General features: G+C 49.6%; 1 protein-coding gene across 15 annotated transcripts in view; it reads left to right on the forward strand.

Annotated features, from left to right (window-relative positions):
- Positions 1-23,048, forward strand: part of TNS1 (tensin 1) — a 206,078-nt gene that overhangs the window by 118,939 nt on the left and 64,091 nt on the right. For all 15 annotated transcript variants that reach the window (XR_004053163.1, XM_030916312.1, XM_030916313.1 and 12 more), the window contains 2 exons: positions 2,450-2,515; positions 3,845-3,961. Coding sequence is in view for 14 of the 15 variants with exons in the window: in XM_030916312.1 (XP_030772172.1) it covers positions 2,450-2,515; positions 3,845-3,961 (183 nt within the window). In the remaining variant the exon portion in view is untranslated. The remainder of the gene's footprint in view (positions 1-2,449; positions 2,516-3,844; positions 3,962-23,048) is intronic.

Below are 23,048 nucleotides of genomic sequence, written 5' to 3' on the forward strand. Positions count from 1 at the left end.
CTGACGATGGGAGTTGAGAGAGACTTGGGAGAGAGTTGAGATCGGGATGGTCTGGGAATTCCAGTTGTTAGTAGAAGTGGAGGTAAATTCCTCCCAGTCCTTGGGCTGTTTTATATCTTGCAGCCTTCTATTACTTTCCCTGTCTCTCCTTCATCTTGTCCCCCCAGTTTGTCACATGTGTCCTATTGATAATCATTTATTGTCACCATTCATTGGGCATCTGCTTTGTGTTAGGATCTGTACCAAGTGCTGGGGATTCAAAGTGAAACCTGACATGGTCTCTGCCTTGGTGGAGTTCAAAAATCTTGTTGAGTTGGCAGGCAGACCAGCGGGGGATAATTACCCTGTAGGGCAGAAGAGCAATAGTGGAGGAGTGTGGCAGCCGCAAGGGGGAACCATTTTCTGAGAGAAGAAGAGGTGGTTTGGAAAGGTTTGGTGTTTGCTTTTGCTTCTTTCTTTTATTCATTGGAAGTTTTATCTATATCACATTCATGCCCGGGACATATAAATGCACATTTATTTACCCATCTGTCTCTCCATCCACCAATTCATTCTTGCACACATCCATCCATCTATCCATCCATACATCCGTCCTTCCATCCGTCTGTCCGTCCATCCATCCATCCACCCACCCATCCATCTACCCACCCACCCATTCATCCATCCATTAATCCATCCCTTCATTCATCTATCCATCCATCCACATATTTATTCATCTGTCCATCTATCCATCTGCCCATCCATCCATCCATCCACCCACCAAGCACCACTTGTGTGTCTATATGTGTCAGGCATGTGTTAGACCCTATATATATGAACAGAAAGAAGTCAGGCACTACCCTCAGGGAGTTCACAGTTTCTGCAGTGAGAGACACACAAACATGATACTACGAAGTGATGCCTGCAGTGATGGAGACATGCACAGGCATGATAGGTGTCCCATGGAGCAGATGCCATCCTTGCTGTAACTTATTTTCCTACAAATAGTGGGCAGTGATCTGTGTCCAGACTGGGCTCAGGCAGAGAAAGACTGGAACTGGGGCTTGGAGGAGGGTTCAGATCTCCTTAGTATAGCCTGGCTCATGTAGAAGGGTGTTTCTTTAATGAGCTCTCCTTGCACTGGAGCCAGAAGATGCCATCATAATTACAGTACAGAATGTAAATGATAGCAGTCTTAACAAGGAAAAATAAAGGAATAGATGATAAAATAAATAAGGGGTTGGGCAGAAGTTGAGAGAAGGGAGGGTCACAGATTTCCTTCTCTTACATAGTGGGAGTCAGGAAATACCATCGAAAATGGACAGGTCAATAAATAGAGGCATGGCCAGGCACGGTGGCTCATGCCTGTAATCCCAGCACTTTGGGAGGCCAAGGTGGGAGCATTGCTTGAGGCCAGGAGTTGAAGACTAGCCTGTAAATATAGTGAGACCTCTGTCTCTACAAAAAATAAAAAAGCTAGCCGGGCCTGGTGGCATGTGCCTGTCATCACAGCTATTCCAGGGGCTGAGGCAGGAGTATTACTTGAGCCCAAGAGTGCAAGGCTGCAGTGAGCTATGATTGCACTGCTGCACTTTGGCCTGGGCAACAGAGTGAGACCTGGTCTCTAAAAAGAGAAAAAGAAATAGAGGCTTAACTATCTTATTTAAAGTTTCAAAGACAATCAATAGAATAAATAAAAACAATAATTAGATTTAAGAAGAGAGGAAGTGGGGGTAGTAGTGTAAGTGAACCAAATTATTCACATTCATAGTGGTCAATCCACAGAAGTTATTTAAAATTCATGTCTGGCTAGGTATGGTGGTTCACACCTGTAGACCCAGCACTGTGGGATGCTGAGGTCGGTGGATTGCTTGAGCCCAGGAGTTTGAGACCAGCCTCGGCAACACAGCAAAACTCTGTCTCTACAAAAAATACAAAAATGAGCCGGGCGTGGTGGCTTGCACCTGTAGTCCCAGTTGCTCTGGAGGCAGAGATAGGAGGACCACTTCGGCTTGGGAGATTGTGGCTGCAGTGAGCTGTGATCGCACCACTGTACTCCATCTAGGGTGACAGAGCAAGATTCTGTCTCAAAAATATAACTATGCATTCCAACCTGGGCGACAGAATGAGACTCCATCTCAAAATAAATAAAATAAAATAAAATAAAATAGTGGCATAAAAATAGTGGCTATTATTTAGAGTCTTAGAGGTAAATTGCTAGTAGAAAAGAAATAGAAATAGAATCAGTTACCACATTACCTCAAGCAAGTAGGACAGGGGCTAGAGTGACAGGAGATTTAATTTCATTGTACAGATATAATTTCATGTATATATATAAATATATGTTGATTATTATTATAATATTAGCCATGTGCATATATGATATTTTAATTTTTTCTAGAAGAAAACTTTTTATGGAGTGCTTTTTGGGACTTTTTGCCCATTTTTGTTTTTCCTTCTCTTCTTCCAGATGATCGATTTCCAGAGTATGGTAAAGTGGAGTTTGTATTTTCTTATGGACCAGAGAAAATTCAAGGTATAACCCAAGTTAGAATTCATTCTCTCACTCCTTCCTTTTATCCTGACCCTATCCCCACCACCCTTCCACCCCTGGTCTGTTCCACAATGACCAAGTTATCTTTGAGATGCAGGCCACCAGTAAAGGATCTGGATTTCAGAGTGGACCCCTAGCTAAACATGAACCAGTGACTTAATCTCTGGATAATAAAAATAAAAAAGCAGACAGAGAGGCACTGGGTTGGATAAACTGTTCTGGTCGCATTAGGTCATCAGCCTGTTATATTCAGAGACTGAGGGTCACGGTAGATGGAGGGAGTGGCTGGCGGGCAGGGGGCACTCGAAGGTGCTGGATAGACGATGCGTATTTATGAGAACTGAGGTGATTCAACCTGAAGGCCAGTTTAATAATAACCTTGAAGCCTCTAGACTGGTTATAAGTGGAGATCAGTTGTCCACCATCTTATTTGAGAATGGAATGAAAGGAGATGAAGTTAGGTTATGGACAGAGGGACTCTGGATAGACTAAAGAAAGGACTGACAAGCCAGGAAGGTAACTCACCCTGACAGACTTGACTAGCAGCTGTGCTGTCTTTGAGCCGGGTTTTAAAAAATTTATTTATTTATTTTTATTTTACCTTAAGTTCTGGGATACATGTGCTGAATGTGCAGGTTTGTTACTTAGGCATCTATGTGCCATGGTGGTTTGCTGCACCTGTCAACCCATCATCTACTTTTAAGCTCTGCATGCATTAGGTATTTGTCCTAATGCTAAGCTGGGTTTTCTGTGGGTGGCTAGGAGATTCCGCCATATTCCCTAGGTTTCTATCTGGAGTGGAGAGCATTTTAAGAGGGGGCAGGGCCATGCCTGGGATGACCTTTGGAGGCTTTATGTCCTTTCAATGTCAGGGCTGTGATTTTCCTGCTGTCGCTGACCCCATGCAGCTCATAACCAGCCTGCCCCCCACCCCCAGGGTCTGACTCCAGGGGCAGACTTCCTAGTCTCTTGGCACTGCCTCAGAAGCCCCAGGGACACAGAAGAGAAAGAGGCAGACACCCAGCCAGGGGTCCTCCCTCCTTTCTTCCAGGGGGTCTTCATTCTTCAGTGCCTGTCCTGGTTTACCCCTATGACCCAGCATGAGCCTTTTCAAGAATGTAAGAAACTGGACTCCCAGTTCTCAGTCCAGCTTAAACCACTGGTCCCGCCTGCCATGCTCAAGAAAACGAGAAGTCCCTCAGGGAGCATCTTTTGGGGAGCTTGTGGGCTTTCTCTGTTTTTCCAGCTGCTGATCCTTTTCCCTCTCTGCACTGCCTCCCTGACTGCCCCTGCCTTTCCCATCCCACTTAGGCATGGAGCACCTGGAGAACGGGCCGAGCGTGTCTGTGGACTATAACACCTCTGACCCCCTCATCCGCTGGGACTCCTACGACAACTTCAGTGGGCATCGAGATGACGGCATGGAGGGTAGGTGGGACCCAGTGGCTCCCAGCCCCTATCCAAACTGCGCAGCCTCTGCTCACATGAGCTTGCTTCTCTTGGCCTGCTGTCAAGAGATCCGGGTTCGAGAGGAGGCAGGGGGAAGTCTGAGGTGCCTCTGAGAGTTCACAGTTCACTGAGGGAAGATAAGGCACATATATTAATATATTAAATAAAAACGAGGACAGAGCCAAGGAAGGCAGCAAAATGGCCACAAGCGGGTTATCGTGGAAGTGTATTGCTGCAGCCAAGTAAGTTCCATGGACAGTGAGTTCTCTGGGATTGGCAGGGAGGGATTTTGAGAGCTGGAGTGATCTGGGAAGACTCCTTGGAGGACGCGTCCTTGAGTGGAGCTTGAGATACCCCCCGTTGTGCTGCAGAAACAGCATTTGTCACGTGTGTGTTAAACCCACTGCTGGGTTTCTTCAGGCTCGCTGCCTGAGTTCTCTGGGGTCAGAGTACTAGGAACAGAGACACAGAATCTAGGGCCTGCAAGCTTTCATCAACAGCCAACAAAAACGTTTGAGAGCTGGGAACAAACTGATAGGCTCTGAAATTTGAAAAGAAGCAGCAGCATTGAAATTAATACATGTTTAATTTAGCTACAAACCCAACATTATGTCAAATTGTCCACTGCAACTCAGGTCATCTCTTGAGAGTTCTATTTATGTATGTAGTTTATCTGCATATGTGTAAGGAGTTCTATTTATGTATGTGGTGTATCTGCATATGTGTAAGGAGACGTGGGGCGGGCTCTGAAAGTGAGCATGCCTGGAGCCCAGGAACTCTGGGGTTTGGCCACGAGCTTCTTTTCTTGAGTTGGTCGTAGGACCGCAGAATGTTGGAGCTGGGAGGACCTTCGAGATGGTCCAGCCCATTCCCGATCTGTGTTTAGTTGGGGTAACTGAGACCTCTCCCAGAGGCAGAACCTCCTGATTTGCCCCCATGACTCAGGATGGCCCTTTCAAGGATGCCAGCACCCAGCGTCCGGCTTCTCCTCCCAGCTGAAGCCAGTCCTGGGTGGGGCTGTGCCATCCTGGGGCCCTGGGGCCCATGGCAGAGTTGAGTTAGAGACAGGCAGGCCTGGGGGCCTCCCCCTGCCCTCTTTCCTCTACATAGCGCTGTCTTCTGTCTCCCTTCCCAAGGTTTTGGATTTGATGACTCCTCTCTGAAAATCTTTGGGCCTTTTCTTGAATAAAGATTTCTCCTCTGACCTTGGGGGCACAAGAATGTGCACAAAGTTTCAGAGAGAGGTAGGATGAGGGAGGGTGGTTGGACTAGAATTTGGGGACTTGCTGAGAGCACATTTTTTCTGTGCAATGTCAAAAAGTGGATGGCCTGTCCTCACACCTGCCTCAGTACCCAACCCCTTCCTGGGGTGCTTTTCCTCCCCCAGGGACCCAGCACCCTTGGATTGGCCAAGACACCCCACCAGGCCCCTCCGACCCCCGAGGCTGCTCCCAAAAAGCGCTCCTCCATCCCCTGGTGCTGAGCGGCCAAAAGCAGAGGCTGGAGCGAATTTGTTCTGAGGTCTCAGTGGCTGCCAGCCTAATTGGTCGTTGTGCTAGGGATGTTTGCATTTTTAACAAGAACACTTGGCAATTGGAAAGAATTTTTACTGTCTCTCCATCTCTCCTTGGTGCACAGTCAATGCGATGATAAATGTAGAAACATTTAGTAAACTATAAAGTGCCAGGCAAATAAAAGGTAAAATAATTAAGGGCGAGGAGGAGAGGTGGGAAAGACGGGGCTTAGGATGTAGTTGGCTGTGGGGGAAGGAAGAAGAGCAGACGGTCAGAGTGGGAGGCAGCCCAGGGACAGCAGAGCCGAGAGCGGCTCCCCCTCTCGGCAGAGGGCCAGCTTCTCAGCCTCCAGACAGGGCCCCTCTGTCCTTGTAGGACGAGCTGACCTTTAGCTGGTCAAAAGATCCCGCTGGTTCTGACTGAGGGAATGGATTGGAAGGGAAAAAAGGAAGGGCTAGGGGGCAGAAGAGGCAGCCAAGACCTTCCCTCACCAGCCCTCTGTCCCCTCTACCTGCCTGTAGCAGCCTTCATGAGAGGCAGTTTAGCATGTGGTTAAGAATGCAACCTCTGCAACCAAACTACCTGGCTTCAAATCCTTTGACAAGATACCGTCCCTTGGGGCCTTGGTTTGCCCTGCTGTAAAATGGGGATTCAGTCAACAAATCATTTTGAGCCCTTTGTGGGCAGCATGACCTGAGGAGGGGCTGCAGGCCGCGTGTCCTCAGGGGTCCCTGACACATTTGTGTCAACTGTGGCCAGCGTGTCAGGCACCTGCAAGATATGGCTAAGGGAAAAGGCCTGGATTTATCACGCACCAGCCATGGCACCAAGAACTTGGTAGTTGCCATTTCATTTGATGCTCCCAGCCATTCTGTGACTCTTATTATGTTCGAATGGGGAAACTGAAGCACAGAGGGGTTAAGTAACCTGCCCCAGCTTGCCACGCCAGTCAAGAGCAGATCTGGGTTTCAAGCCACCGCACTGCCCACCATGCCGTCCTGGGTTGGCTGACATCCCTAGGGGCCAGCTCTGGGCATCTGGTTTTGTGGCAGTACCTGGGTCCCACTGAGCCTAGTACCTCTCTGGCTGCTACCTCTCACCCACGGACAGAGAAGTTCACCCAACCCTGACTGTTAGAAAGAGGGAGGGTTAGGCGAGGGGGGTGCGCTGGAGCATGGCACCCCGGAGGCCACTGGGCTCGCCCTGAGGCAGGTGTTTAGCAAGACTTCAGTGCAGGCAACAGCTGAGCCCCTGCCCCACCCACAGGGAAGAGTGTGCGTCGCTCACTCAGGAATGCTTCGGATGAGTGGCTGGCCTCTCGAAATAGGTAGAGGGAAGGGTGTCCGAGGTGACCTGGGGCCATTTCTGAAAGTGGCCCTCTGCCTACCTCTTCTATTTCAGGCCCACTGTGAGAGGATGATAGTAGGGGCCAGACCAGTCCCTCTGGAGCCCACCAGGAGACTCAGACGGTGGGGGCAGGGAGCACCCAGCCAGGCAGTCAGCAGCAGATGTCATCTCTGGCCTGCATCCTCTAGTGTGGCCTGTGTCCCCACCTTGCCCTCTCCTGGCAGTGAGGCATGGCCAGCATCAGGTTCAGAGCTCCTCGTCCCCCAGGAGGCCCTCCTGCTGCCCCTGACTTAACCATCATCTCAGGAACTGCTCTGCGTTTAACCCTTTCCTCACTGCCTGCAGTTCCCCAGACCAACTCCAAGTTCAAGTTTACAGCTAGCAGTACTGTGACACTTAGAGCCTTCTCCCGAATTCTGTTGAATTTCTGTTCTCTGAAGGCTGACTTCTCAGGCTCAGGTGGCCAGGCTAGTCATAAAACCCAAGAGGGAGGGGGCTTGCCAATGGGGCAGGAAACCCCCATGTGTGGACCTTCCTTGGCATTAGCTCAGCTCAGCCTGTGCCAACCCCATTTCCTGGATAAAGACCCCGGAAGTAGGCCGAGGTTAGCAATCTTGTCCAGAGTCATGAGACAAGAGGTCTAGTTGATATTGGAATCCAAATCCCTTTCTACCTCCCTTGGAGCTCAGCTTACCAGCACCCCGGAACCCACACCCCTAATCCATTCAGGTGGCTACTTCAGGATGGTTGTCTCACTTCTCAAGCCCTAATGATGACAGGGACTCACTACCACACAGGAAAGCCCGTTTCATGGTGGGACGGGTCCAGCTGTGTCTCTGTGTAGCAAGCTGAGGCTGTGGTGGAGACTTTGGGCTCACCTGCTCCTGGGCCAGGAGCAGGGGGGCGTGATGAGGGTGAAGAATCAAATGGAAGCTCAATAATAAGGACCCTCCGACTGGACAAAGTTGTCTGTTGTGGGACAGTGGCCAGGAGCAGGGTGCCTGCCATCTTGGGTACCCTTTATTTCCAGAGCAGTGCCTTCTGCTGCTTCTCATGCCTGAAGTATTATTAGTCTGCTCAGACAGCCACAGCAAAGCACCACAGACCCGGGGGGCTTGTGCAACAGAAATGAATTTTCTCATAGTTCTGGAGGCTACAAGTCTGAGATCCAGGTTTCAGCAGGGTTGGTTTCTCCTGAGACCTCTCTCCCTGGCTTGAAGATGCTGTCTTCTTCCTGTATCTTCACATCGTCTTCCCTCTGCATGTATCCTTATCCTCATCTCTTCTTATAAAGACACCAGATGTATTGGAGTAGGGCTCACACTAATGATCTCTTTTCACCTTAATTGCCTCTTTAAAGGCTGTATCTCCAAATACAGTGGCATTCTGAGCTGCTGGGGGTTAGGATTGCAACACAGGAATCTGAGTGGGCCAACAGTGCAACTCTTCACACCTGAGAAGGAGTTTTCTGGGTCACATGTATTTGGATGCCCCAGGCCTTTGATTCTGAGTGGGGAGGAAGGGGAGGTCAAGGATGGGTGGTGGCGAGAGATCTGGTCCCCTCCCTGCAGGAGCCTCTGCCCCTCTCCAGTTAGGTCTGGAGCCTGCCAGCTCAGTACTCTGGCTAACACCAGTTTTGCAGCCTCCAGAAGCCCCATTAGCAACTTGGCCTGAGTTCTGATGCCCCGTGCCCAGATTCCAGGTCCCCATGGGTAGGGGTGGCGCTGTGTTTTTGCCTCTGCTGTATAGAGCAGGCTCCAAATTCCTCCATAGTGTTCCAGGGCAAGCCTTCTCAGAAGCAAGCCCTGAACCAAGGGATGTGGGCTGCCCTCTGCCTCTGAGAAGCCTGCAGGCTGACCAGGCCTGGGTTCCTCCCTGCCTTCTCATCCATCCCCACCTTTCCGTGACTTCCTTGGACATCGGTTGTTTAGAGTTTCTCTTGACTCAACAGAAGATAGGAACATGGGTTGGGCAAGTGAGGGGTGCTCTCAGAAAGTAGATTTCTCAGGGACAAAGGACAGGGTGACGCAGGGGAATGACAAGCCTCCCAGCCTGGCTGACAAGGGCGAGGGGCTGGTGTCCACCCCACTTCTGGGTTTCTCCTGGTTGGCGACCATCAGTACTTCCTTTATTTCCATGGATAATCCCACCAGAACCGGGAGCTGGTGACAGGGGGCCTTGGTTTTGTGCCCAAGCTTCTCAGCCCTCAGAGGAGATCTTCCAGTTCTGCAGGGTGCCAGTCCACTCCCCAAGTACTTTTGTCTGGGTTGGGGAGGAGCCTCTGCCTGGAGCCAGGAATCCCTGTTCTGTGCTGACTTCTTATGAGCTGGGCTTATCCAAGGACTCTGATACTTTTTTTTTTTTGAAAGAGGAAGGAGGGAGGGAAAGAGATCCAGCAAAAAGGCAGAGACCAAGAAGGAGAAAGAAATAAATAGATGAGAGACGTGGAGAGATAGACAGGCATGGATAGACATTGGCCTGGGAGACAGAAGATTTGGGTTCTGGGTGTCTCTGGTAACTCCTTTTCCATAGGTCCTTTTTATTTCTTATGAAATGTGAGGGCTGGAGTAGATAGTATTTCTTTCCATTTCTTTGAGCTCAAGCATTGTGTCTTTTCATGACTTGTGAAGACCTAAGAGGGTCCTGCCAGGCTTCCCTCTGAGCCCAACCCATGGGCTCAGAGCAGGAAGGAGCATGGCTTAGTGGTTCTATCAGTCAGGAGAGGCTCAGTTACGCCACAGTGACAAATGGTCCCACATTCTCAGTGGCCTAACCCAACAAAAGCGTATTTCTTGCTCATTCTCTGTGTCCACTGGGGGTCAGCAAGGTCTCTGTTCATCACAGATACTCTAGGCTGAGGGTGGCTTCATCTTGTAGGTGCTTCCTTCACTGCTGCGGCTGTGGGAAGAGGACACCATGACTTGCACACTGCTCCTGCCTAAAACTCACGTGCTTTCCTTCTGCTCATGTTTCATTGGCCAAAACAAGCCACACACCCATGCCTAGCTTCAAAGGGGGCAAGGAAGTTGTGCAAAGAAGATGAGAAGCTGGAAATTAGGTTGAACAGACCAATCTCTACTTTAGGGATTAAGGCCGTGGGACCTAGAATCAGAAGATCTGGTTCTATGCTCTATTGTTGATAGGTGTGTTTCTTGCCCAAATAACTTTGCCTTTCTGAGATCCAAATGTCTTAATTGTAAAATGGGTTCAATAACAGTACTTTTGCTATAGCACTGTCTGATATACAATGAGGTAATATACATAAAATGTGAAAAGCAGAGTGGTGCATGCCATGCTGGCAGTGATTTGTGTCTGTTTTTATTATTATTGAAGTGCTGGAGGAGAGAAGAGACAGATGTGATTTTAGCCCTCTCCTCTTTAGAAAAAGCCCACATTCACCATGTCCCTCTGCTCTCTGGGAACCACCTATAGTTGGCTCTGTTCTGGGAGCCCCACTCTTGGGAGTCAGGAGACATGCCTCTGACATCAACTTGCTATGTGACCTTGGAAAAATTACTTCCCTTCTCTGGTTCTCAGTTTCATTATCAGCGAATTGAGGATAATGGATTTCAAAAAGGGCTTCCAGCTCCAAAACCCTAACAATGTTGAGGACGCTGATGCTGACGATGACCATAAGATGAGAGCACTGTGTACTTTCTGGGTGCCAGGCACCACTGACTATATGTTCTCTTGGTTAATCCTCCCCAAACACCTATAGGTGGGTGCTGTTTTGTACTTATTGGGCTGAACAAGCGGAACTTGTAGGATGTGATTAAAATGCTACCTGTTTTGTATACTTCTGCCCTTTACGTCTACCCTGTTTCTCCTTCCCCCAGATGACATTAGGGCAAGTTCCATCCCTTTTCTAGCCACTCTCAGGTAATACAAGTTCCTTCAGTTGGTAACAAATAAATATGCCCGGTGCTGGTGAACTTGCTCCTCCCCCTTGTCAGCTCCTATCTGGCTGCTAGCTGTGTGTGTGTGTGTGTGTGTGTGTGTGTGTGTGTGTGTATGTGTGTGTGTGTTGGTTGGGGGGCGGCGGTGGTGATGGTGGTGGGGAGGCTCAGTAAGTTTTCTTTCTGTTTTCCTGACGTACATATTTAGGGTTAGGAAGAGAAGAAAGGGGGAACATTCCAGAACATTCTTTCTTGCCTGGTGAGGTTGCACAGGCATGCTCTGTGTGGAGACAGAGACACAAATGATATCTCTTGGGTTCTTTGCCAGTGGAAGATTCTGGAGGCATTGAATGCCCTCTGGCTTCTCTCCTGGGGCACTTCTGTAGGTATTTGGGAGACCCCGTCCAACTGCCCAAAAGTCTTTCATTCCCTGTTCCCTTTGGGTGGCGAACGTGGTTCTGTTCAGATGCTCAGGACCCCCTTCCTCAGCCCAGTCATCCTTCGCTCCCTCCAGCCTCATCCTGCTGAAATCTCTCACCCCTGCAGGTGGCCCTCGTGGACAGCATTTCAGGTAGCCCAGGAGGTGGCTCTCTCTCACCTTGGTCCAAAGTAAACCATCAGCACTCCTGGCCCCTGCAAAGACCCGGGTTGAGGTGGCCAGTGTGCCCCCGCCCCTGTTCCCACAGCACAGTTAGGCCCCTGTCTTTCACATCCTCCATGCACCCTCAGGTACCTGCTGAGCCTCTGAGCAGACTCACTGAGATGAGGGAGACGCCCATAGCAAGGTGGGACTTGCTGCCAAACACCATGCTCTCCACAATTCCTCTTACAATCTTCCACTTCCTGATCTTTTTACACCTTTGATATGTATGTTTGTGCATGTTGTGTATGGCGGTATAGTTTGGAACCACAAAACTGTTTTCAGCCATCACTCTCTTTGAAAACTTAATAGCTGTGTAGATATAATTTAATACCACAACTTCACCTGTTTAAATTATACAATTCAATGGGTTTTAGTATATTTAGGCTTGTACAACCATCACCATAATCTCATTTTAGAACAGTTTTATCACCCCCACCCAAAGGAACCTTATAACCAGCAGCAGCCACTCTCATTTCTGCCCCCAACTCACAACCCTAATCTGCTTTGTGTCTCTGTAGATTTGTCTATTCTGGACATTTTACGTGAATGGAGTGATACAATATGTGATCTTTTGTGTCTGGTCTCTTTTACTTGACCCAGTGTTTTCAAGGTGCATTCACGTTGTAATATATATCAGTACTTTATTCATTTTTGTTGCTGAATAATATTCTATTATAGACCATACCATATTTTGTTTACCCATACATCACCATCAATTGATGAACATTTGCATCGTTTGAACTTTTTGGCTTGCATGAAGAATGCTGCTGTCAACTTGTATGTGCGAGTTTTTATGTGGACTTAGGTTGTCATTGCTCTTGGGTAGATAGCCAGGAGCGGAATTGCTGGATCACGTGTGTCATCATTTGAGGAATGGCCAGACTGTTTTCCAAAGTGGCTACACCATTTGGCATTCCTACCAGCAATGTATGAGACTTTCTCCTCAACCTCACCAACGCTTACTTTCTGTCTTTGGGATTCCAGCCATCCTAGTGGGTGTGAAAGGGTATCGCATTGTGGTTTCGATTTGCATTTTCCTAAGAATTAATGATGTTGAACATCTTCTCATGTGTTAATTGGCCATTATGGTCTTCTTTAGAAAAATGCCCATCCACATCCTCTGTTTACTTTTTAAATTTTTGTTTTGTCTTTTCATTATTGAGTTATAAGCATTCGTTTTATATTCTGGCAACAAGTCCCTTATCAGGTATATAATTTGCAGATATGTTCTGCCATTCTGTGAGTGGTCTTTTCACTTCTTGACGTTAGTCATCTCTTCTGCAAGGCCTGCATGGTTGTCTCCTGCCTTAGTTTGGAAATGTATCATTCATTGTCCTCAGGCCTCTTTTACAACCGAGACCCAAGTACTTTCACATTAACATCTGGTCACAAATAGTGTTCCCATTTGATAGATGAGGAAACTGAGGCAAGTAACAGCGATGTTAAGGACCTTGTCCAAGGAAGTCTTCTGGATAAATGGTGAAGGCAGGATTCCAACATGGTGGGTCTGCAACCAGTCAGGGATCTGTACTGCTTCCTGTCATTTTATGATCTTCATCTGTAGCCCAAAATGCTTTAGGCTGTGTGGTCTGATCTCTTTCCAGCTTTAGAAGAGGTGCCTGGATTAGCCTGGAAAGGCTGCCCCATTACACAGAGAGGGAGGCCGAGTTTCAGATCCCTGGATGGCAGAACAGCAAAAAAGCCCATGAGTTCTATCTTCCAGCCAGTCCCGGGCCTGTGTAGCCCTGTCTCCCTTCATCTCCTGGGGCCCAGGCCAGATGGGAGAGCAGTGAGAAGGTGTCTTCCAGGTTCAAGAGTGAGACACTTCAGCAGTGGGGAGCAGAGTCCCAGTGCTCCCTCTGGGTGGGGCTGCGGGAGGGAACTCATGTGCACCACACAGTTTGCCCTTGATGTATTTTCTCAGGGTCTGACAGTCTTGCTGTCTGAACTTTTGAGTAAGACGTGGGAGAAACCAGCAAGAGAGGGGAGTACAGGATTGCAGGTGGTCCCAGATAACTCAGGGAAATAGTCCAAGGTTCCTGGGGAGTGATACATGTGCCCCTTGTATCTGAGCAGAGGACTTCAGGGGTGAGTTTCTATATGTGGGTGCTGAGAGCCTGGGATTCGGCCCTGAACTGATTTTTGTTGGGAAATGGTCACCTGGCCTCCAGAGGGGATAGCCCCTTCTGGCCTGTGACTTCAAGGTGGTGGGGGCAATAGCAGGGCAGGGAGGAATTGAAAGATGCTACTGAAAGCTTCTGTCCTTGATCTATCACATCATACAGGACAAAGGGCTGAGATACTAGCAGGAGAGGTTTGGGTTAGCCCCCTGGTAGAACTTCCCAACTGTGAGAGGGTGAATCAGCTGTGGCAGGGAGATTGGTCCTCTTGTCCTCTTGGCCCCCTTGGGTAGAGATGTTGAGGGACAAGAGGTGTGGATCTTAGTATGTGCTGGTCTGCATAGAGGCCAAGACAGAGGCCTGGATGAGACAGCTCCTTGAGGAGGATTCTTGGTTCTTTTGCCTCCTCCAAGAGGAGAGTCCTCTCCTGACTCACTGGCACAATCAGTCTTGAGAATTCAAATACAAGGCAAGCCTGACCTTGCAGGTAAAAATATGACACCACTGACCTGGTATCTGCCAGCCACCTGCTTGCACTGTTCCCTGTCGAGCAGTGCTGGGTTTGTCTCAATGCCCTTGGACCCTTAGCTGGCCCTGCTCTGCGAGGCAGCTGGCATGCTTGGGCAGCAGCCTCTGCCCATGGAACACACGGTAAACCAATACCCTCCCGAGTGAATGTGCCTTTGGTGCTCTGTAATCTCTGCCATCGGGTGCAGGCTGGAAGGCCGGAGCCACGCTCAGAGCTAGCCGGAGCTCTGGGCACAGTCTGCTCCCTTGTGCTCAAATATCCAGATGGAGGCAGGGGTCGGGGGAGTGTGAACTCTTTCCCCTCAGTCTCCCTCCCTGTTTCCTCTCCTGCCAGACCTGTAGACAAGTGCAAGTCATCCGGACCTGTCAAGACCCCAAGATACTGACTAATTATATCCAATAAAAGAAATTTAAGCTTCTATCAATCAAATACTTCTTCTTACCCACCTAAAGCTGCTTTGCACCCATCATTTCCTCCCTCTCTTCTTCCTTTCCTTCCTTTCTTTCTTTCTCCAGATACTTCACTGATCCTCTGCGAGGCGGTGGCCACTGTGCAAGTCCTGGGGATACAGAAAGCTGTGCCCTGGGGTTGTCTGGAGATGGGGTGGGGGTGTCAGCCCGGTGCTGTGTCCACTGTGACCCACAGCCTGTGGGTAAGGGGCTCGGGCAAGTGCCCTGTCGTCTGGGGATGATTGTGATCAGAGGGGCTGGCTTTGCAGAGGGTCTGCATTTGAAGGGCCCCTGGGAGGATAGATGGCATTGAAGGCAGAATTGTTTTTCAGATTAAAAAGTGGCATAAAAATGTTGCTCAAAGTCTGGAAAGTGAAAGGAAAGAGAAACAATCAAATCTGACTGGCTTCCTCACACAATTGCTCTGGTCACTGCGGTGGGGTGGGTGGGATCTTAGCAGGATGCTGGAGGTGGTGGACGTGAGCTGAGGGCCAGGACACCCTTGCAGGAGGCCAGGGAGGCGAGAACAGTTGCAGTGTGGGGCCAAGGGAGGGGCTGGTGTTCCCTGGGGCCCCTGCTGCTCCCAGGAGCTGAGCTGAGCTGAGCTGTCCCGGAAGCTCTCATCAGAGTCCTGGGGCTCCATTCCCCCGTCTGCTATTGAAGGGGTGCAGAGGCCTCTTTTCTCCTTTGTTTCGTTTTCAGTTTTTCAAAGCAACCTTTACAAAATAAAGAACACCAAACCCGCAGTAGATGTGTCCACAGAGCCTGCATTTCTTGCTCTGGTGAACTTGGCTGGCTGAGGGCTGCCTTTCCTCACTTCCTCCCCATGTGGCTGCCTGGGGAGACTCCACCAGGCCACTCAGAGTCCCACGCAAGTGGGGGTGGGTTGATGGCACCCCTGGCTCTGGTGGGTGTGTGGCTCCCACAGTGGGCCTTCTTGCCTTCAGCCTCCAGTCCTCCAGACTCCCCATTCAGCTCACAGCAGCATCTAGCCCTCTGTGGTGAAGGTCCTCTTTCGGGATTATTCCAGATGATTCCTTGCTGGATCTATTCAGACCTTGGGCGCTCCTCCCTGCCTTTTCAGAGGTTGATTTGCTTTGGCAAAGTTGAGCTTCTTCACTCATTGTTCTGGCCTGGCTTTGGGGCCAGTTTCTCCATCAGCCTTGGAGAGGCGGCATCCTCCCTGGAGCCTGCCTGCATCTACCCACTGCCTCCCCTGCCTGCTACCTGGCACCCCATCTTCCTGCAGCAGAGCCCCTCCCTCTTGGTCCACTCTCTGAGTCCCTGCTTTCTGTCTGATGGACAGTTCTGAGGCCGTTTATGGGAAAAGGTTTCAGGGGATCTGGGGTCTGGCAAATGATCAGTCCTTTTTCCTTTGATAACCCTCTCTCTACTTCCTCAGCTGCTCATGGATGATTCATCCCCTGTAAATCTCCTTCTTTCTTCTCTATGTCCCTCTCCCAGGCACAAGACCTTCTAAAATCCTATCAAAGCCACTGAGCTCACATAGCTTCAGTCATAGGCTGCCTCCTTTAAAATTAAGGACAGAGTCTTAGAGTGGGCTGGGAAGAGGTGGAACCTATGTCATTGGGAGGTGATAGTCTTTAGGTGGGAAGATCCTTGGGAGGTCCTGTAGTGATTGCAAGCATGGTCTTGGGACTCAGGCTGTCTGGGCTTGAGCCCTAGCTCTGCCTCTTGCCTTTTGTTGACATTGGGCAAATCATTGAGCCTTTCTGGGCCTCAGTGTTCTCACCTGTAAAGTGGGGAGAAGGCTAGTACCTGTCTTACAGCATTGAGAATTAACAGAAATAATCTTTGGGTGCCTAGCTCAGCAACTATTATACAGGAAGTCATTACTAAGCATTAACTTTTGCTAATACCGCTACCTGACCATGGGTGGCACTTTATAAAATGCTTCCCCGAGTTCACCTTCAACCATCCCAGTTCTTGAGCTGGACTTTGAACTGAGGCCTCTGGCTGCAAGTCCAGTGTTCTTCCCATTATACAGAACTAGGTGTCTGTGAAGCTTTTCCCCAACATCGTCTAAATACCAGGCTCCATCCCCAGGTGTGACCCACTCCCTCTGCTCAGGGGTCCTACCTCCCTGGCACTGGTCATCAGTGACCATCAGACTGCAGGTTATGGCCTCCTCCCTTTGAGAAAACACATCAGCATGCAGGAGGGTGGGAATGACATGAAGATAGGCCTAACCTTGAGTCCATGCAATTGAAGAAGATGAAGAGAAGGAAAAAACCCACATCATCTATGTTCTTTAGTACATAAGCTGTTCTCAGTCATATTCGCTTCTTCATCCAACAGGTCTTTACTGAGTGCTTATTCTGTGCGGGCCACTCACTGTTCCAGATGCTGGGGACGGAACAACGAATGAAACAAAGATCCCTGCCATGTGGCGGTTCCATTCTAGTGGAGGCAGACAATAACGCATTTAAAAACAACCGTAATAAATAACTGACAGAGCCTGTTAGAACTTGAGAAATACTCTGGGAAAAATGGAGCAGAGTAACGGTGATTGGGAATGGGGGCATTGAATTAGCTGACATTTTTGAAAAGGGGAGTTGGTCAGTCCAGGCCCTCTGAGGAGGAAACACTTGAGCCAAGACTTGAAAGGAGTGCAGGAGCTGGCCAGACAAATATCTGGAGAAGAGCATTCCAAGCAGAGGTAACAGCAGGTGCAAAGTCCCTGAGGCAGGGGCCCGCCTGAGATGTTTGGGAAGCCAGGAAGAGGACAACGTGACTGAATGGAGGTTGTGTTGGGAAATAAGGTAACGGGGAGTAGATCACCTGGGGTCTTGTAGCCATGGTAAGGATTTGGCTTTGGCCTCAGCCTCTTTATTGAATGATACATTGTAAAGATCTTTCCATAATAGCAGGTAAAGAGTCTTCTCTTCTCATTTTGTTCAGCTGCATACTATTCCACTGTATGTGTGCGCTATGTTTTAATAACTAAGTTTTTAAAAACTGCCTTTAAATCATAGAAACATTTAAGTTGTTTCCAATCTTTTGCTGTTTCCAAAAGAATGCTGCAGTGAGTAGTGTTGCACATATACCATTTTCATTTGGGTAAGTCTATCTATAGGACACATTTCTGGAAGTGGAATTGCTGGGTAGAAGAATATATGAAGAAATAATTTTTATAGACAGGGCCAGATTTGCCTTCATAAGGATTGTATTAATTGATGCTCCCAGCCAGTGATTTGGTTAGGCATGAGGAGGAGAATCTACCCCCTCACCTCCTTTAATATACACCCCTCCATATGTGAGATACTGTTAGGTACCCGTAATTTCTTGTACTCCTCATGACTCTCCTGTGACCTGAGTTCTCTTGTGCCTGTTTCACAGATGAAGAAACAAGCACAGAGAGGTTAAGTAACTTACTGATGTTTACACAGCCAGGTAGGGATAGAGCTTGGATTCTGACACCCACCATTTCTCAGCATAACATTTCTCGTCACTTCTTACAAGGGTAGGAGTCCTGAGGAGCCCTGCCCTGCTGCCCTATGCAGTCGGGGTTTGAGAACCTAGGGAATAGGAACTGAGTTAATGTGGGAAGCCTGCCTGTCCAGCTCTGCCCAATGCTGTGCCTGTGTCCTGGAGACATGTGCAGGCCAGTGATGGGGGAGGGAGAGGCCAGCCCAAGCAATCTGGAGCCACAGTGGCTGAGCTGGTCAGCCCAGCCTTCTCCCTGTCCCCTCCCTCTGCCAGCCCCAGTGGAGAGGCCTGAGAGGCTGTGGACTAGCTAATTCTGCTCTGGGTGAGGAGCTGCCTGCCGCTGTCTGCCAGGTCAGCTTGCTCCAGGGATTGAGTTTCAGCATTTCACTGATGTAAATAAATCAGCCTTTCGATTGCCCTGCATGGCCCTGGAAACCTCTGCAGCCTGGCGTGTATTTACAGACTTCCTCTAAGTCCCCTTTTCTGTCCTAGCCTCAGGGGCTCCGTGGCTGCGTCAGAAATAGCCTCATACAAGTTTGGAGCCTGAAGCCACCCGGGCAGGACCAAGCAGGAGAGGAGAAACAGGCCCGCAGAGTCCAGAGGCTCTGGGATCCAAACAGTGCCTGGTAGAGCATCTTCTCTGAGTTGTATCCTTGAGGATCAAGATCCAAACAGGACTTTGGGAATGACCTATACTTGCCCTCTGCCATTGCACAGTGGAGTAAACTGAGGCCTGTCCAAAATCACCCCTTAGAATTCTGGCCCCTTGGCTCCCAGTCTGCTGCTGCTGCAGCCAGAGAGCGTTTTCTTTAGGTCTGTTTGTTACACCGTGGCTGGTTAGAGATCTAGGGGCAGAGTTGGAGAGGTGAGTTTTAGCTGCTGCTGGAAGGATACAGGTCTGACATTCAGGAGAACTCTCTTGCCTTTGGGGGATCTGAGAAACAGGAACAGGTGCCAGGACTAGATATTCTAGATTTTCTGAAAGTTGAGGAGAATCCTTCCACCACACGCATCTGTCTAGGTGGGATGAGTGACCACGGCTCGTGGACATGGGACAACAAGGCAACTTTTAGAGGGTTCTGACAAGGCCCTGGCTCATTCTTGTGCAAAGGGGACTCAGGAGTCTCACCCCAAAGTCCCTTTTCTCCTGCCCCTCTTTCTTTGCTCAAGCATTATTTGCACTCACAAGACTATCTCTCAGGGACCTGGGTGTCCTGCCTCAGACACTCCTGGTTCCAGGACACTGGACCTCGGTTGTTCAACCCCTGGGCCATTTATCTCCCTGTGCCCTGAGAAGCAGCAACAGAGCTGTTGATGGGTGTGGGGAGCTTCAGACTGCCCAGTCTTTACATCTTTACAGGCAGTCGATGCCCTGGCTGCTTATCTGGGACTTACGCCTTTGATTGCTTGAAAAAATTGTTAGCAGCGGCCGGGCGCAGTGGCTCAAGCCTGTAATCCCAGCACTTTGGGAGGCCGAGATGGGTGGATCACGAGGTCAGGAGATCGAGACCATCCTGGCTAATACGGTGAAACCCCGTCTCTACTAAAAAATACAAAAAAAAAAAAACTAGCCGGGCGAGGTGGCGGGCGCCTGTAGTCCCAGCTACTCGAGAGGCTGAGGCGGGAGAATGGCATAAACCTGGGAGGCGGAGCTTGCAGTGAGCTGAGATCCAGCCACTGCACTCCAGCATGGGCGACACAGCGAGACTCCGTCTCAAAAAAAAAAAAAAAAAAAAAAAATTGTTGGCAGCAAAGTGTTCTTTGATGTGTGTTCTTCTCCTTCTCCAGGGGCTGTGAGATCAGATTTTGATATGAAAGCTCAAAGCTTCTCAGATCTCTCCTTCTTCCCTGCCTTCCTCTCTCTGTCTGTACGTTGCTTGAGAACCTTTGAGAAGCAGATGGGTGCTCCTCATGTGATGCAAAGGTAGAAAGGCCCAAGGGTGGTACCCTGGCTTCTGTCTCCCATGCAGGCCTGTGCTCCATGGATTGGTGGCCTCTGCATAAGTAAGTCACTTTCAGCCTAGCCCTAGATGGACTTATTTGGGGAAGGAAACAGATACCCACCCAGATCTTCTACCCTCCTCTGTACCTACTCATGCATGGAGCCACCTGGACCCCTCTACTCATAGCCACCTCTCACACATGGAGCCACCTGAACCCCTGTACTCATAGCCACCTCTCACACATGGAACCACATGGACCCCTCTGCTCACAACCACCTCTCATACATGGAACCACATGGGCTCCTCTGCTCACACCCACCTCTCTGCATGGAACCACATGGACCTCTGCCCCACTGCGTACCCCAACCCATCAATGTTGGGAGCTGTAATTATAAAACTGCCCAGCCAGTTTGGTAACCCAACTTATATGTGGATGCTGAGAGAATGGGCCTGTTTGGGGTCAGGAATAGTGATTGAGCTCACTTGCAGAGATGGTTTCATTCGTGTGAATTATAAACCAGCCCTGAGGCAGTGTTCTACTTGTTTCCAGAAGAGCTTTGAGCCCTGGTAGCATTGTGAGGATGAAGGCATAAAATTCCCAGGGAACCAGTTTGATGGGGACAGTGCTCACTTGGCTGCTGGAGTTTGTTATAAACCAGCATTGTGACTTTATTGTCACTCTCCACTCCTTTTTTCTTGTTGGATCTTCTAAGATCTAACCCTTTGCTTCCTCCATCTCCTTTCTTGTTTCTCCTTCCTTTCTGGGAAGCAGAAAGAGCATGAGTGTCAGAGTCAGACTGGCAATGTAATCCTGAACAAGTCACAAACCCTGAGCCTTAGTTTCTTTGTCAGGAAGATTGGCATGACAATATCCACTTTGAAAGGCAGTTGTGGAACCAAGCAAGGGAACCTCCATTAACGTGCAGGCACATAGTCAACAACGTGCCTGCCTTATTCCATTCTACCCTCTCCTTCCCCCTTGCTCCCAAAGCCCCATATCCCCTCTCCCCATTCTTCCTCCATCCTCAGCAAGTGAGGACTGCCACTGACATGGTGTCCATGTCCTGGGAGCAGTAAGGGTGGGGAGAAGCAGGAGGGCGGTGAGTGGATATATCCCGACCCTCATCCAACACGAACATCTGCCTGGGAGTTGACAATTCCCTTCCTGAGTAATCCTCTGGCACTCGGTCTCCTGTCCTCTTCTCAGGGAATGTGCTCCTGAGCCTGGCCCTACCCACTGCCTTCCTGGGATGGGAATTGTGAAGATCCTGGAAGGCTGAAGCCCTGCCAGGGGTGCCTGAAGCTTGTCCTGCTCCTATGGCCCTGCCTTCCCTGTCCACTGGGCTGGAAGGCAGGGAGGAGGTCCTGGGGAGGTCTAAGGACATGTTTTCATCACATATGCAGCTGCTGTGCCCACCCCAGGCAGCGGGCCCTTCCTCCCTCTATCCCCAGACATTTGAGACCTTGATGCCACGCCTGTCTTGGGAGATCTCTTCCTTCTCCTGCCCTGACTGCTCCCTCTAGCCACGCCTTTCTCTTCCTTGATGGCTGTCCATAGAATCAGAAGTTTTGGAGTTCAAAGCCTATCTCTTCCCACTGATTTTACCACATTGGAAACTGAGTCCCAGGAAAAGGAAATCACTTTCCCAAGTTGAAGCAGCGAAGTAGTGGCCCAGATGGGGTTGAAACGCAAGACTCCTGAGTCGTAGTTCAGAGATCGGTCTATTACACCCCAAGGTCCTTCATCCCTCAGTCTAGCTCAGGACCTGTCACCTGTGGTACTATTGGCATTTGGGACCAATATAATTGCTTGGGACCACAATAATTGCTTGTTGTGGGAATCTGTCCTGTGTATTGTAGGATGTTTAGCAGCATCTTTGGCCTCTACCCATTAGACACCATAAGTACTTCCTCCAGGTGTGATAACCCCAAATATCCGCAGTATTGTCACACATTCCCTGGGGGGTGGCTACCTGGAGGTGCTTCTCTTTCCTCTAACCTCTCATCTTCGTGATCTCACCTCTCCCACCTGCAGGGTGTGCAGTAGTCCTTCACTAGGGACACTCTGTTCTGTTTCCTCCTTCTGCTCTGGGACGGGGCTGCTTGGAAACCAAAGCACTCAGCCATTCTGTTCTTTAAGAGGAAGAACAAAGAGCCAGACCAGGAACGTTGCTTTATACCTATGAATGAAAAGAAAGAACTTGACAGGAAGGGGCTAAGCCTTGGGAGGGGGTGGCCAGGAAGGCTGGGCCCCCTTCCTTTCTGGAGAGACCCCTCAGTGTGGGTGAGGAGCCCTGGCCGCCTGGCTCCAGTTGTAGGTCTGCTGGCTGGAAGGATGGTCTGGAGGGAACAGGGGCATTTACTTGACCTACAGTTGGGAAGTGTGTCTTCATTGTAGAATTGTGTGCTAGTATCCTACTTTCCTTGCACAGCTAGACCTGCAGACATTTGTGATTCGTCTGTAATGAGAATTCACAGTCTCTGAGCCACCCATCTCATGGCATCTGACTGAGATCTGGCAGTGGGGAGGACTCCCTCTGAGAGCCAGGAGTCCTGGTGGCAGTCTCACTCCAGCACTGACCATCTGTGACAGTGGGAAACTCTTCTCCTTCCTGACTTGGACAGATGAAATCGGGTGGGTGGGTTGGGCCTGATGAACTCATGACATCCTCTGGCTTGACCATGCGGGGATTCTAGGATGTTGCCTGGGCTGGCTGCCCACAGTGCGGTGTCACATGGCAAATCTGGGGTCTTGAAGAATCCTTGGCACCTGAGAAGTTTCCAGAAGGTATCCAGGTCCACTACCCTGCCTCTAGAACTTGTGTTTTATGAAACTGCCCTGCTCAGGGCCATCTCAGAGGGTACAGGGGATACAGCTGCCTCTGAAGACAGAATAATACTGTCATCTTTCAAGCTTAGTTTAACCCACCCCTATTGGGAGAGGCTTTTCTCCTGCTATTTTCTGTAGTTTGTTTTAAGAAAAAAAAAATGTCTTTTTTTTTTTTCTTCCCCAAATAGGAAACATGGTAAGATGAAGCGTATTCTTTTTAGAACCGGATTTGCCACGCCCTGTCCTCTGCCCAAGCCCCTGGGAAATCCTTTCGTATTTAAGCAGGCAGCTGAGGCCGTGCCCATCCTTCTCTCCTTGTGGTCCTTGATGATGAATTCATCTCTG

The sequence above is a fragment of the Rhinopithecus roxellana genome, chromosome 14, assembly GCF_007565055.1.
Source record: "Rhinopithecus roxellana isolate Shanxi Qingling chromosome 14, ASM756505v1, whole genome shotgun sequence".
NCBI lineage: Eukaryota > Metazoa > Chordata > Mammalia > Primates > Cercopithecidae > Rhinopithecus > Rhinopithecus roxellana.